This window comes from Sturnus vulgaris, chromosome 23, assembly GCF_052056855.1.
Source record: "Sturnus vulgaris isolate bStuVul1 chromosome 23, bStuVul1.hap1, whole genome shotgun sequence".
Taxonomy (NCBI): domain Eukaryota; kingdom Metazoa; phylum Chordata; class Aves; order Passeriformes; family Sturnidae; genus Sturnus; species Sturnus vulgaris.
The window spans coordinates 6,120,598-6,136,747 of NC_142265.1; the positions used below are offsets into that span (position 1 = coordinate 6,120,598).

Genomic DNA, 16,150 nt, shown 5'->3' on the forward strand with positions numbered 1-16,150 from the left:
GGATTCTGCTCCCAGAAGCTGCCCTGCAATAGTGTAAATAATGCTGGGAGGAGAGCAGGGTGGGTTGGGTTGGAGATTGGGTTGCAGTGGCAATGTTGGTAAAGTCTCCTGTGTGTTAATTCCATGCCTCCAGATGTGTTGGATGGAGCAGAGCACAGATGAGTTTTGCTCCAGCCTGGAGCAGGGTGCTGGGAAGGAATGATCCATTCTGCTGGGGCTGTGTCCAGGTTTCTTTGGCTTTTGTTTGTGAGTGAATCATGCCCAAGGTTGCTGATCCATCTCCTTGGTTCACTGGGTTAGGAGGAGCCCCCTCCATTTATTCATTGGGTGCTGTCAGCTCTTCAACATTCCCAAAATTGCTGCTGACTTACTCCAAACCATGGGAAATCGTGGAGCTATCCCTGGCAGCCCAGCCATGGATTGATGTGACCTAGCTTGAGAAATGGACACTCTCTTCTTCCTCCTCCTCCTTCCCCTCCCCAGCCATCACTCTTGCTGTGATAATCACCATATACTTCATTTTATTTCTTGGCTGGCTCTGTGTTGAAGGGCTGGCAGTGTTTTTATACCCACTAAAGCAATGTTCTGGACAGTAGAACACTTCCCTCTTCCCTCCCCACAAATCTCCATGAAAACACGTCAGTTTGTGCTCAAAGATTATTTTTAAATTATTCTCACTACTATCGAGTTTTCCTAAAGTTTCCATTCAATTTTTTCCCCCTATTGGAATGGAATGGCAGGGGATTTTCTCCCTCCCAGTGAGAAATTGTATCTGGAAAGTTCTCCCTCCCCATTTTCAGCTCCCAGCAAACTGCCCTAGCCCAGCTGAGGCAGAAACATGTGTCATGGAATACCCAAATCTGAGATTAAATCCCAAACTGGGCTGGGTTCCTCCAACCCTGAGCAGCCAGATCAGGATCCTGCCCCAGCCTGGAGCCACCTCTGCTGTAAAAATGATGGAAAATGCTACAGGAGGTTCCAGCACGAGGGTTAAAGGTTCTCTCTTGGTGTCCCAGGCCTGAAGGATGATGCTGGGGTTTAAACATTTGGACTGGAACCAAGAGATGTGAGATAAATTCCAGGCTCTGCTGTTCACTTCCTCTGTCAGCTCCTGGAAATCTCTGCTGCTCCCTTTGCTCCCATCCTCTGCCTGTGACATCCCAGTAGTGAATTGAACTGATAATCCAGGCCATTTTCTGAAATCCTTAAATTTAGGGTTAAATGAGTGTTCCAGCCTCATGTGCCTACAAGGTGGAAGCAGTTTAAAGTTGGAAATTAAGGACAAAAAGCTCAGAAAGTTTGATGGATGTGAATTAATGTCCTTTCCTCAGCCTGGTGACAGTGAGGAACAGCCTGGATCAGTGACTGAGGGGTGGCAATGCCAGGAAATGAGGGCAGGGTGCATTTTTCCCCTTAGTTTGGTTAGATTCCCAAAGAATGAGTGTGTGTGAGCAATGCTGAAATGAGCAGTGCACAGAAGAATTGAGTTTTGTACCTCCAAAGTTGTATTTAGTAAGTTCTGGTCATTGAAATCCACTTAATTGAAGAATTTCTTTGCCACTGTCACAATCTGATGGATGAAGTTTTCTCCTGCTGGTTCCTGACACATGAGGAGGGAAGGGAAGAAGGAAGGACAGTTTCTGGACCCTTTCTTTAGGTGTGTCAACATCTATTTTCTGCTAAATTAATTTGTGCTTGTAGGTTTGTGTGTCTAGAAGAGTTTCCAGGATCAGCTGTCCTGTTTTAGTGTTAAAATTTGCCTTTGGTTTCTTTATCCCAGCTTTAAATTCAAGCTGGAAGAAGGTAAATTTTCTTTTCTCTGTGGGATTTCTAGAACAGGGCATGTAAAGGTCAAAATTTCTTGCTAGAAAGCCTTGACAGGTGGGGAAAAATTTAATCCAAACCATTGATAACACGTGATTCTCTTCACCACTTGATGCATTTAACCTGCTCTGGGATAGTGAGTCAGCTTTTATTCCAAATATCAGCAATCTAAGGTCAGATTTGGGCTGGAATGGAAATTGTGAATATCCTGGTGGTGTTTCATGGCACATCTGAGTGTTTGCAGTTTCAGGCATCACTCCTGCTCTGCCTCAGCTTGAACCCAGAGCTGGAGAATTTGGGTCTCATGCTTCTTTGCCCAAATTGTGGTACCTTGTAACAAAAAAAAAAAAAAAAAAAAAAAAGGTGTGTTTTACCTGCTGTAGGAAGAGATTGGAGAAAATCTCATTTTCTGGGTGATGAGATAATAAAAACCCCCATGACCATCAGCAGCAGCAAGGTGGATCCGAGGGGGAAACTGCAGAAGGGAAAAGGCTCCCTAAATTAAATAACCCTAAATTAAATGACCTTAGCTACACTTACATCTCATTATAGGAACACTGAAGTGGGGTTTTCTCTTTCTTTTTCTGGGGATTTGTCTACTCTGTGAATGCTTCCAAACAATTTTGGTTATTTTCCTAGATAACTTGAGATTTCTTTTCCTTTCATTGGGATGTACCAGCTTGTTCCAAGTATTATCCCAAAATATTTGCTGGAGGGGAAGCAACTCTCAGCCCCCCTGCAAGGATTTTATCTCTTTTTTAAATTACCCAGTTCAAATGCACGGATAATGACACTTGTAATGATGATAAAATTGGGAGCGTGGCTGCAAGGAGTAATGTTTAAAAATAATGATACACCTCTAAGTAGGTCTCATAAAAGGAAATCTTAAATAGCTCCGGGGAAACAGATGCTTTGGGGGACTTGTGGGTAAAAATAGTGGCTTCCAATTGGCAACCAAAACAGAAATGCAGCCCCACTCAGTCAACCTGAGCACCAGAAATTCCTCTGAAAACCTCAGGGCCCCCAAGTGGGAAGGTGTGAGAAGCACCTGGTGCTGCACCTGCGGTGGGGTTTAGCATCTTTTTGCTTCTTCTGCTTTTCAGCAGAGAATCATGGGCTGGTTTGGGTGGGAAGGACGTTAAAGCTCATCCAGTTCCAGCCTGACACCTCCCACCATCCCAGGCTGCTCCAAGCCCCGAGGTCCAGCCTGGCCTTGGACACTCCCAGGGATCCACAGCAAATCTGGGCACCCTGTGCCAGATCCTCCCACCCTCCCAGGGGAGAATTCCTGCCCCATATCCCAACCAAACCTCATTCCTGCCAGCTCCAAGTGATTTTTCTCGTTACTTCTCAGCTTTCTCTCCACGGTGGTGCCTTTCACGTTCTCTGTGCAGCCGGGAGCTCTGCCCAAGGTTCCTTTTTGGGGCTGCTCAGGGCTCGGTGCTTTTCTAGGGTGGGAGGAAGGGCAGAGCCAGCCCCAGCAGAGCTGGAGGGTTCTGCTCTGCAGGGTGAGGCTTTCAAAGCAGAGCTGCAGGTGGCTGGCTAGAGGCAAAGGCAGGGAATGTTCTCCCTGCTCACCTGGGGAAGGTGTGCAGGCAGCTCCCCCAGGGCTGTGGGCAGCCCCAGTCCAGCTCAGTGTCTGCTCAGCTACCAACTGCACTGGTTTGCAGTTCAAATAACTGGTTTTTCATGGACGTGAGGAGCTCGATCCCTTCTCCTGGCTCTGCTGTGGAAGTGAAAAACTCCTTCAACAACCCCTTAAACCTCATTCCAGCTGTTTGTGCTTCATAAGCCTCAGCAACCCCTTAAACCTCATTCCAGCTGTTTCTGGGTGTGTGGATCTCAGGGCAGGTGCCTCAGCCCCATATTTTGGGTTGGGGACAGAAACACCAGCCTGTACAAAGGAACTGAGCAAGCTGAGGAAAGGGGAATGTTTATTTTGTGTGCTTTCGTTTAACTCAGAGAAACACTCAAAAATCACGTTTTTGTGATGATTTCTGCTTTTTCCTTAACTGTTAGGGCAAAAGCCAAATCTCAAGTGAACAGTTTTAAGTTGTTTGTTTGGTGTTTTTCTTTTTAGGTGGTTTCTCCCAAACCAAGACAAGCAATCAGGTGAGTCAAATGTTGATCTCATGGAATACTTCTGGCTGGGGTGACATCGACCAGGAATTCCCTCTCCTGTGCTTTTGTCCTGGGTAGAAAGCAAAGATGATGCTCCTTAGGGAACTTTGGGTTCCTGTGATGGGATGTGCTGCCTCCAGGACAATCCCAGCCTGGTGTTGGGTTTGATGGGATTTAAAGCCCACCTCATTCCAGCCCCTTTTCCTTGGGAGCTGGAAGTGGGACAATGCTCCAAGGCCCAGCCCATGAAATTGGCTTTTCCCGTGTTGGTTTTGTGGATTCCTGGGTTCCTCGTGTGAGGATGGAAATCCTCATCTCCCCCAGTGCAGGGCACAAAAGGAGCAGGAAAAGCAGGTGTTGAATGATCCCACTGAGCTGTCCATCAGCAGGAGAGGATTTGAGATGGGAAGAGTGGGAAGGAGGGCTTAAAGAAAGAGATGGATGTCCTGCACCCAAAGCAAGAAACAGCAAAAAAAAAAAAAAAAAAAAAAAAAAAGCAAACCCCACCAAGTTTAATCCTGTCCTAGACAAGGTCAGCAGAGGCACCACGCACAAATAGCTCAGGCTTTGATTTGATCTGCCCCTTCCTAAAAGTGGAAAGTGAAAATATTACATCCAAGTGTCTGCTTTGGGAACAGGCACTGAAAGGGGGAGGAAAAAAAAAGAATTTTTAATATGGATACATGACCCCAGCGTGCTGGGAGAACGAGCCCGAGTGTGTGGTGGCAGCGAGTGGGTCGGACATTGTTGGATCTGGCAGGGATTCAGACATCTGCCAGGGAATGGGGATTTTGTCAGGAGAACTGGGAGAGAGAGAAGAGCCTCGCAGCGCTCTGTATCTGCCCGGATAACACTTCCTCTTTAAAATTCCCTTACTAAGCTGGGCTCCTATATTTTATATTCAGCAGTGAGGTCCCCGCCCCCCCCCCAAGCCCTCCCCACCCACCGCCACCCTGGCTGCCTTTAACTTGTTAAGTTTGAAAGATGATCCACAGAGCCGCTCTGCTCTGCCAGGCAGCCCCGTTTAAGGCCAAGATTAATGCAGTGCATTGGTGCAATCGTGCCGCAGTGGTGCGTGATCGGAATACGAGATGGAATATGGGGGGAAAGGCCAGAAATGTGCCTGGATTCCCAGTTTACACAAGTCTCCTTAGCAACTTGTCTGATTATTTTTTTTTTTTTTATTATTTTTTTTTTTTTCATACATGTGCATGCAGCAGCGTTGTCCCAAATCTCCAGCGAATAAAACATTCCCCGAGTTTTTAAACCTCTTCGGTTGATGGTCTTGGTGTTGTTTTGCCTTTTCCTTTTGTTAAATTAGTGGCTTAATTTTTTTTAATTTATTTTTTTTTCCCCCCTCTCCCCCTGGAGAGATTGCCCCCCATACCCTCCGAAAAGGATGGCAGAGGGGCTGGGGGCGCTGGGATAGTTTTCATTGTGACTTCCCGAGAGTTGGTTCCTTTCCAGTTGTTCACATCTCAGCATGTGGAATTATTGTGCTTTCTCCCGATTTGCCACAGAATTGGCACTAGCCTGACATTGTTACTCATTGGAATTGTATTTGGAGCCGGGCTGATTTTTTTAAAAATTTTCTTCTTTTTTTTTTTTTTTTGACTTATTTATTTATTTTAATCACTCACATCTTTTTCCTTTTTTTTTTTTTTTTTTAAATTTCATAACAACCCCTTTGATTTTTGCAAACAATATATTTAACAGTCTGTAAAATGGAGGAGAGGAGGAAAAAAAAAAAAAAACCAAAACCCACCAGGGTGAGAGGATTGTGACAAGCCTGTCCCTGAATCCCATATTCCCCTCCCCGTGCAATTTTTTTTTTAGTTGCCTCCTGAAGAACCCCCTCCCTTCCCATAGGAGGGAGTGGCCTTTTAGGGATCAAGGTACGTTGGATTATTTTTTTTTTTCCCCAGTTTGTGTGATACTTTATTAATAGCATGGGGCAAGAGAGAGGCTGAAGGGTGGGGAGAGCAGGGGAGGAGGGTGGAGAGAAGCAGAGTTCTCCTCCAAGTCCTCTACCTTGAAATAACCCAAGGAGAAAAGAGTTGCAGCCTCACTTGAGTTGTTTCAAAATCTTCCTGGGTGCTTTTACTTTTTCTTTTGCTTCTATATATTTTTTTTTTTTTCTTCCAAGGGGAGGGGGCAGAAAAAGAAGGGGAAAAAAAAAAAAAAAAAGAAGAAGCTGAGCCAAAAAACATTTTGAAGGCTTGATCTTGGCTTCTATACAAACAGATGTTGCCTGTCATTCCGTTGTTAAGCAGGCAGCAGATTGGAGCAAGCAGCAGCAGTTCAGGGGGAACTGCAGCAGAACTGCAAAGTGGGAGATACAGAGATATAGAAATATATTTTTCTTTTCATTTTTCCTTTTTTTTTGTTCTATACATAAATATTTTTCCCCTGGAATTGCCTCTAATTACAACACGTCTCTCTTCAATTTGAATTTTTTTTTTAATTCAAAATTTTATTTTTTTTTTAAGTGGGCAAAACAACCCCAAAACCAAATGGAAGAGCAGTAGGAACTTCCACCCAAATTTTACCAAAGCAGCTATTTTATAGGGCTGGTTTTGAGAGCTTCATTTTTTTATGGTTTTTTTTACTTTTTCACACGTGTAGGGAAGGGGGGGGGGGGGGGGTTCTGTTGGAAATGGCTTTGGCATTCTCGGTAAGTGAATGTTTGCCATGAACCAGCTCAGGGATTTCAGGGATTTCAGGGATTTGGGGATTTTTCCTTGCTGCTTGCCCTGCTCCTGGTGGCTTTTTCCCCGTGGTTCTTGCTGGAGGTGCAGCTGGGGAGCTCCAAGGCCTTTCTGCCTCCTCTCCAAGTTTCAGGAACTCTGCAGGAGCCACATCCTCGTTGTTTGTCCCGCACAAATTCTCCCCCAGCACCGGGGGCTCTTTTGTGCTCCGTGTGATTTTCATCCCCCCCCCCCCCCCCCATCCTTTTTATTCTCTCAGATTTTTTTTCTTCCCCACTGCCTTTTTCACTTCTCCCCTCTGATTTAATCGCTGCCTGCTTGGGAGGAGAGAGGAAAGAGCAGAACGCAGCAGGCTTTGAGCCGAAGGAGTTAAAGTTTCTTGGCACCAGAGCAGCAGTTTAGCAACAGATCAGTTCATTTAAATGAAAGAAATCACAGCCCGAGCCATCTGATTTTGAAATTTCACATCTTCTGCTTCCACTTTAGAACAAAGCTTCTGTTTTTCTTTCCCCCTTTTATTAATCCGCGCTGCTTTTGTTGGAGACTTGGTGGGTTTTGCACAGAAACTTCGGAGTCGGGGCCGGGTTTTTCCCTTCTGAGATGAAATTGGGGGTGGATGAAATTCATCTCCTGCTTCTGCCGAGCTCTGCACAGCCAACAGCTGCTGGCAGCTCCCATTTTTGGGGATAAACGGGCACCTCTGCACGGGGAAAAGGAGCTGTGGCCAGCAGGGTTTTGTGTGTGCAGCTCTGGCTGCTCACAGGGAGCTGAGCGGGGATTTTTCATTTTCCCTGCCCACATCTGGAGTTTGGGTCCCTCCAACATCTGCAGCACCCAGTGGTGGCTCCGAGTTCCATTATGGTACACAGAGCATAGCCCCCCATCATGTTTTTTAATATTCTGGCCCAAGAAGGGTCACAAATAACTTCTTTTTTTTTTTTTTTTTTTTGTTGTTGTTGCTGTTTGCTCATTTAAGTGCGCTCGGGTCTTGGCACCAGTCTTGGGAGTTTTGTTGCAACGTCAAGGAAAATGAAATAAATCAGCTCCTGGGTGGTGAAGTTGGGGGTTTAAAAAATGGTAGTGATTTAAAAAAAAAAAAAAAATTTAAAAATGGAAATAAATTTTTAAAAATTAAAAAAAAATGTTAAGAATCGAAATATTTTTAAAAAAATTTTTAAAAATTTAAAAATTGAAATAATTTTTAAAAATTTGAAATACATTTAAAAAATTTTTTAAAAATTTAAAATTTAAAAAAAAAAAAGAAAAAAATTCAAAATTCAAAATTGATCTATTGACAAATTATTAAAAAAAAAAAATAAATTAAAAGTGGAATTCAGTGGCTTACGCTGAAGGAATGTGTTTGGAGGAGGACCCAGCAGGGAGTTGGGATGGGAGCTTTTTCCGTGGAGCTTCTTCCCGGTGGCATCGCATCCAAGAAGGGCCGGGATGTTTGGGACCGGGTGAATCCTATCACGGAAATGGGGTGGGGTGTGCTGGGAGAGAATCCTTCTGTCAGGACGCTGCTCCCCAAGCTGCACCCCTGCGTGAAATCCTCCGTGGGGAGGAAGAGCCTGAAGTGGATTAAAAATCGAGGTGTTGGTGCAGAGAGGGGGGAGAAGGATCAGCCTCCAGCCCTGCCCTGGTTGCTCGTGGCTCTGCCTGGTTTTAGGTTTCATTCTGCCCTGGTGTCTCCAGCATCGGAGCCGGCCCGTCCCCCCCCCCCCAATATTGGGAATATTTCTGTGGGTGTCGTTGTGGTTACATCACAGCGCTCTCCTTCCTCATCTCCATTCTTGTGCAAAATTCAAATAATTCCCCCCCTCCCCGATAGCAGCTGTGCATGGGTTTTTTTCTTTTTTTTTGGGGGGGGGGTGGGTTTAGGTTTTTTGGTTTTTTGTTTTTTTTTTTTTAAGTCGCTCTTTAACGTTGCGAAAGGAACAATAAAATGAAAGGCAAAACCGGCATCTTAAAACTTGGCAAGTGAAAGCAGCTTGGACTGGCAGCCAAGAATCCTGCTGTGGTGCAAAAAGAATAGCATCCACGGAGCCACCACAAGCCAGGGCTTCTCCTCTTTTAACAATCGCGTCGGCACTGAGAAATAATTATTCCTTGTATCAGTGTTAAAAGAGTCAACAAGCTTTAAAAAAGCTTTGCTTGGTGAAGCTCCTCCAAAGCAGGTAACGATGCTCCTCTTTGATTCTGCTTTCTCCAGCTGCACTTTTTTGGGATTAGGGTCTGGAGATGAGAACTAATCACTTTCAGGACTTGGTGCGGGTTTCTAACTGCCAGGGAAGGCTTTGCCTCCCCGTTTCTTTCTTTTCCTCAGTGGTTTTGGTGGGAACAGGACTGGCAAAACTTCTGGAGTGGTTGTGTTACAAGGAATGTTTTATTTCCACGGAGGGGAGAGCGCGGGTGGGTTGATCCAAGGTGAAACATGGAAAATAATCATCCAAAAAAAAAAAAAATTAAAAATGAAGATATTGGGAGGGGAGGAGTAATTTCTTTCGTAGGAGCTTGGCTGTTCCTTTTTGCTCCTAAAGCTGTAGCCTCTGGGTGTGAGGAAACCAGCATCCATTCCTTGAAAATATGCCATGAAAATATCCATAAATATTTTGTCTTCCAGAATACCTTCCCGAGGAGTTGGGCCTAGCAATATGGCAGCACACGTTCCATAGGAAACCCTGCAGAATAATGCTGCTGCTGCTGCTGAGGTAATTTGGATTCTCAGTCAGTATCTCCCTTTTCCTTCTCATTCCTTCCAATTCTTTCAAGCACAGAAATCCTGAGAGAGTTGTTCTTTAAAGCTAGGATAGAGTGCATGTGTGTATATGTATATATATTTATTTATTTATTTATTTATTTACTTATAGGCCTAACTACATTGGGGTTAAAACCAGGGGGTGGGAAAGAATGGGAATTATTTCACAGTTGTGTTTCTTATTTGCCTGAATTTCGGGGCAGAAGGATGAAATGGCTGCAAACAGCTTTTTGCTCAGGCACACAATGCATTCCGTAGTGATCGATTTTCCTGGACAGGGCATTTCTGCTTTGTGGTTTGCAAGGAAACCACCCACAGCCCAAACCCCAATGTTAGGTCTTTAGAGGTTTTATTTCTCCATATTTCCCTCTATATTCCTTTGGATATAAATCTCTAAAATACCAGCTTTGTATTAGGTTGTTACTGACAAAAATATTCTGTATTTTTGGCTGTCCCACGTACCAAAACCTTGTTGATCTTGTGGTCAGTGATATTATAAAATTAATAATGAAGCCAAATACACTCAGTATAAAGTTATCAGAAATATAAAGACCTTAATGTACAGGTTGAAACTTTTTATTTGCAATCTTAGAATTCCAGGCAAATACAGGCTGATGCTGATTGATTTGTTTGCCTCTGATGGATTTTCTGCCACTGGGTGTATGTTCATCAGGTTTTCACAAGGTACAATAGCTGTGGGATCAATCAGTGGGGGGGAACATTTCCAACCCCACATCTTGGCAAATCCATGGCTCTCTTTCAATCCCCCTGAATATATTGGATACAATTGAAATTCCTGTTTAAAAAGCAGCACTCATTTAAAAAAAATAAAAATAAAAATCTGCCTTTTTCCACAAACAAAACTGTTGGTTTGCTGCTGCATTTATCAATTTGTCCAGAAGTTTCTTTTCCAAAAGGAGCAGGTTGGCTCTGGGATATTTGTAATTTACAGCACACAGGTGCCATGGAATTCCATCCCCATGCCCCATTCCAGGGCTTTCAGGAGGGCCAAAATCAGATTTATAGTGGGGATTTATTTGGAGTTTTTTTCAGGGGTAGCTCTTGCTGCTTTTCCCTTTTTTTCTCCTGTTTTTTTTCCCCCCCAGTGAAGCTCTGGCCATGGATCCCAACTCTCCTTCTTGCCTTTTGTGTTGGAAAAGCCAATCAGGTGGGGAGTGGGAGGTGCAGCAGGGAGAAAAGGGCTGATTTTCCCAACAAATCCCAACAAATCCCAACAAATCCCAGCTTTCCTGGAGCATGTGCCCAGCTCCTCCAAGGTCTGCCTCAGGTCTGGCTCTGGGTGTTCCCTCCAGGCAGAGCTGGGGACAAGAGTCCCCTGAAAAAGCCACCCAAATTTTACAGTTTGGTTTCCTTCGTGGATTTAATCCATGCCAGGGAAAGGAGATTAGCCCAGGAATTAATGGGAAAGGAAAAGAAAAGTTTTGGAAATAGATAAAGTGAGGAAAATGTAATCTCCCCCTACCTTGGGTATTTCAATGAGATGATCTCATATGAAAAAATCAACTATTTCTCTTCCAGAGCCATTCAAATGAACTCACTTCATACACACAGCTGAATGTAAAGAATATTAGGGTTAAAATGAATATACTGAATAAAAAGAAAACATTCTGCACTTTTGCATAACACAGTGAGACTGAGGACAAAATTCCCTGCCACGGGAAGAAATCCTGGTGCACCCAGCCACAAGTGACCCCTAATAAATGTGCCTTTAGCCCTGCTGGACAACCTGGATTTGAACTTGGGGTTCTCTGCAATAAGTGAGCTTTGTAGTGGAGGGCTGGGGTTATTTTTGGCAGGGTAACATTTGTTGTGTTCCATTTGCAGCTCTGTTCCCAAGGAGGGCACAATCCCTGCCCAGCTCCAGCCCTTGACCAGTGCAGGGACAGAGATTTCCCCAGGCCAAAACCCCACCAGGAGAGAAATCCCGGATTTTTAAAGATGCTGCAGCACGAATTTTGGCTGCTGGAAACTTTGGGAAGAGCTGGACTCTTTTTAAGGTGAGTGTCAGTGTAGGAATCTAAACTTGGAGGATGAATTTAGATAACCTTTGGGCAGATGGTGAAAGTTTAACATCTATAACAGGAGTTTCTTGCCACCCAGCGATTCCAAATAAAGGAAAATTGTATTTGATAATTGCATATTTACCAGGCTGGAAAGGTTGAAGTGATTTATTTTAAGAACCTGCACCAAAATAAAAAAAAATAAAAAAACAGGGAGAATTTTCTAACAGCATCCAAATAGCAAAATTCTTTTCCAAGCGGTGCCTGTTTGATTTTTACAGAGGATAATATTAACTTGCATTAATATGGTTTGTCTCCTGAAAGAAGTGAAAAATTGGTGACACTTTGAGCCAGAGTTGAGCTCAGTGATTTTCTCCACCAGCCCCATGTGGAGCTCACAGCCAGGCTGCTCTCCAGGCTGATTCTCCACCAATAAAATGGGAAATATTCCACATGCAGGAAAGAAAACCCCACCAATAAAATGGGAAATATTCCACATGCAGGAAAGAAAACTTGGAGACCTCAGGGGAAGGAGGGGACGCCTCCTGCTTGCGGTGACAAAACTTTGCTTTTCAGGCTTTATTAGAAAAATCCTAAAGAATTTTTATATTTGTCTGTGTGGAAGAAATGCAGAGCTGGGGTTAGGGGGAATTTCCAGCTTGTTTAGCAGAGTGACAGGGGTTTTGTTTTTTTGCCTTTAGAAATAAAATTAAAGTAGAGCCGCAGCCCAGCAATGACTTCTCTGAAAGTTAAAACAACTCTCACACAGTTTTTCCTTCTGCCTGCTTCAGCCAGGCTGCCAGAATGGAAACAACTTTTTGCAGGGTGGGGGGGATGGCTGTGTATTGGAATTCTGTTTATATCCCCGAATTTTGCTGTTGGATCATTTCCTACCCTGTTCCAGTGATACACCTCCAGTGCTGCTTGTTGATTCAATAACCTCAGTACTGTGTAATCACCAGAAATTCTGTCCAGCAAAGTGCTTGTGAGGAAGAAACACAGATCACCTTTATTTTGGTTGGTTTAACATTTTTATTTGATTTTATTTTGCTGATTTTCTTAAAGCTCCCATGGGCATGGAGGAATCTGTGGCTTTATGTCAGAACAAAATCAATAATCCACTCTGACCCCACCCTTTAAGGTGCTGAGAGAACGAAGGCTCCTGGTGGTGTAAAACTCACAAATTCCATTTGCAGAAAGGCTTTTCCTCTTTCCACCCCCCCCTAAAAGTGACCCCAAACCCTGGCAGTGGCAGCAGAAATCCCTGCCTGCTGCCACAAACCCGTAGATCCGAACTTGTGGTCATATTCCACACAAGCTTGTATCTATAGGTCTGTGCTGGCTGGCAAGTGCACACTGGGGTGCTGCTGCACTTCACCTCCAAATATTCTTCACTCTTTCCTCCTTTTTTCCCCTCTTTCATTCTTTTTTTTTTTTTTTTAGAGGAATAGAAAAGTGGAGCTGCAATTATCAGCTCAGCTTTCAGCTCTTTCAGTTTTCAGATCCCCTCGTGCTAAGGGTTGTTTGCTTGGTTGGTGCTGAGGAAAAGGGGATGGGGGGAGTTTATTTCACATCAGGCTGAAGAAATGAAATCCCATCCACATCCTGCCCTGCTCTGGTGACGGGGATGTGATCAGGGAGAATCCTTGTGTTAATTCTGAAACTGATAAAATAATTTCATTTCTAAAGTAACATGGAGCTGTTCTTTCCTTGCTTAGTCCAGCAGTTTGTGAGAGGAACAATCACTTCTCCTCCTTTATATCCAGGAACTTGGAATCTCTTCTCTGACAGGAGGGGCTTGGCCCTCCAACTCCTCTCTCAAAAATCAGTTTATTATAGCATCCCATTCCTCCCAATTTCATGGTATTTGTGTCTTTTCAAATGGTTTTTCAGAGAAAATAATCATGCTGGAAAGTCCAAAAGAAGTGATAGGGCAGGAAAAAGCCATGGAAGCAGGCAGTGCAAAGCTTGCTGTGGAAAAGTAACCTTTAAAGTTGGGAGAGTGGAACAATTCTTTTTGAAGAAGTCATTTTTTAAAACCCCAATGTACAGATTCTATATGAAAATAATTAGGCTGTAAACTCAAAATAAAATCTGACTATTTCTTTCCAGCAGCTTTCAGTGTTAATTCCACCAAAGATTTGCTCTGCATTTCCACTTTTAAATTTCTCTGGGTTTGAACTTGGCTGCTTTGACACATGCTGCTGTAGGCCAAATTTTTTTTTCCCCTCTTTGCTGAATTTCCAGGGTTTTCTATGTGTTTGCTATTTATTGTAGAAGTTTTCTATTTATTATATTAAAATGAAGTCAGAGAAATCCAACCACTCTTCTTTCTCCCTCTGAGTTGAAACTAGGTTTAAAAAAAAGGGATAAAATTGCATTTTGGCATCCTGTGTGATGTAAAGTTGGGTATAAAATCTGATCCTCAATATTCCCCAAATGTTTGGATGGGAAATCAAGGAATAAAAGCTGATGAGTTATTTCCAGCAGAACTTTTGCTCCTGGACTGTTCTGTGGTGGGATTTTACACAGAGCAGGGAGCTGGAGTCAAGGTCTCCTTTGGGATTTGGAGGGTGGACACTGTTCCATCCATGATGGGATGAGCAGGGGCTCACTGTGGAAGCAGGAGGAGGTTGTGACAGCAAAAATTGCTTTTCCAAGAAGATCTGTGAATAATCTGTGCTGGTTTGGGGTTGGTTTTTTTAAATGCTGTGAATGTTCATGGTGTTGGATTCCCCCGTGCTGGCTCCAAGGGAAGCATGGGCTGGTTTAGTCTGAGCTCCAAGGAGAAAGGAGCTGGTAAAACCCAATAAAATCCATATTTCTGTCGGGTAGTCTCTCCCCTCTAAAGCCATTTGTGGTAGAATGGGCTGAGAAAAGCCTGGAATTTGTCCTGGATTTTGTGGCACTTCAGGTGACATTGCTTGGAGAGTGCCAAAAGACCCCTGGCAGGGGAATTGGGTCAGATAATGTCCCAAAATGAGCTACCACCATTTGGTTTGTTGGTTTGTTTTTTTTTTTTCATTAGGAAATCAATACTTGAATCATAAAAGAGGAAAGAAGAAACAGATCTATTTCTTTTTTCTTCTCTCTAAAATATTTCAGTTCAATTTCTCTCTGAATATGTTGAGACCTGCTACTCAATATCTGATTTTTTTATTTTTTTTTTTACCTCCTTTTGGCGAGAGGCTTGGTCTAAACACAGCTGGGTGCTCAGAAAGGAAACTTTAGAGAAGTGGCAGCAGAAGTGGGGTGAACTGCAGGCCCTGTGGGAGGAGGGAGTTATTTCTGAGGCTGAGCATGTTTGCTGATTGCTCCTGGATTTCTGGGCTGGGTTTGGGGATGCTGTGGCCTCATCTTTGTGGGACAGGTCCATGGAAGCCTCTTGCAGGCTCCTGACTTGTGCAGCACCAGCAGCAACACAGCTTCTGTGAGCTCAGCTTATCCAATAAACCCCACCAAACTTACTGATCTTCCTGTTCTTACTGATTTAAAAATGCATTTCAGCTCCAATCCTGCTCAACTGCCCCCCTGTTCTTTTTTTAACTGCAGCCTCCCGTGTTCTGCCCCTGCCCCTTTGTTTTTCCAGCTTTTTCAAAAGCCCTGCATTGTGTTTCCAGCCTTAATTTGTATTTCTTTGCTCCTGCTGCTTGTGTTCCACTGCACTTCATTAAGTTCTCCAGTGAAAACTGGAGCCTGACAAAATGATGTGAAGAACCTTGAAATGTGTCTTGCTTTTAGGATGGAGGAGAATAATTGGAGTCTGTGCAGCTCCTACCTGAGCACTTCTTACAATGTGGGTTTTTTAAAATTTTTATTATTATTTTCCCCTCCCATTGTGGATAAGGAGTTTGCATTTGTGCAGCAGCTTTGATGCAGGTGCCATCCAGAGCTCCCTTCACCTGTCAGAGCCCTTCACCCACCTGGAGGCTGCAGGGGGACTTAAAGGCATGGAAGGATTCAAACCAGAACACCTGGACTTGGGAATTACCCCAAAATGTCCCAATATCCTCTCCAAAAATCAGTCCCTTAATTAATGCAGCTCCTTTCTCTGGAAATGGGCAGGGTGGCTGCTTTAGAGACCAAAAAAAAAAAAAAATCTCCTGTGTGGCTGCATCTGCCTCTGGGGAGTTTTGCTGTGCTTGTTCCCTTTGGCCAGGGTTAGAGTTGAAAGCAGCAGAAGTTCTTCTCTGAGGAAGCAAAGCTTTCCCAAATCTCCTCCTTATTTTTTAAAAAAAAATGTAATATTTGGTAAATCATCTTTTTCTCCCTCAAAATATTGCAACCATTTCTCACTCCTGTTGCTGCCTGAGAGCACCTGTAAGGTCTCCTGCAGACAAGGATGTCTCGTGGTCCCCACTGAGGGATGAAAAAGGAATTTATTTGTTGAGTTCCCTCCTTTCCCAGCCTGGTGAGGAGCACAGTGAGCCCTTGTGAGCAGAGGAGCACACAATAGCACTCGGGTAATTAGAATAACCATATGCAGTGGCAAATGGGATTCGTGATAAGCAGAATGGAATTGTGTACCCTGGAATTTGAACCGTATCCAAATACTCTTATTCAGATAATCAAATCTGGTTAAACTCTTAAAAGGCAGATAAATTTCAGTATTCTGGTTATTTCAGTAATCTGATTTTTTTTTTTCCCCCCCCTCCTCCCTCTCTTTTTGTTTATTTGCTTCTAATCAGTAAGGGAGGAAATAAGGGAGAAAATAAGGA

The 16,150-nt window shown here is 43.8% G+C and overlaps 1 protein-coding gene across 2 annotated transcripts in view; it reads left to right on the forward strand.

Moving 5' to 3' along the window:
- The window catches only part of LOC106861813 (uncharacterized), a 132,213-nt gene that overhangs the window by 98,182 nt on the left and 17,881 nt on the right, over positions 1 to 16,150 (forward strand). Inside the window, exons 10-13 of one of the 2 annotated variants that reach the window (XM_088177757.1) lie at positions 3,905 to 3,936; positions 5,782 to 5,840; positions 9,277 to 9,364; positions 11,257 to 11,429. In XM_088177757.1, coding sequence (XP_088033883.1) covers positions 3,905 to 3,936; positions 5,782 to 5,840; positions 9,277 to 9,364; positions 11,257 to 11,368 — 291 coding nt within the window. In that variant the 3' untranslated portion in view covers positions 11,369 to 11,429. Of the gene's footprint in view, positions 1 to 3,904; positions 3,937 to 5,781; positions 5,841 to 9,276; positions 9,365 to 11,256; positions 11,430 to 16,150 lie in introns of those variants that run through there. The other variant, XM_088177758.1, reaches the window with a different exon arrangement.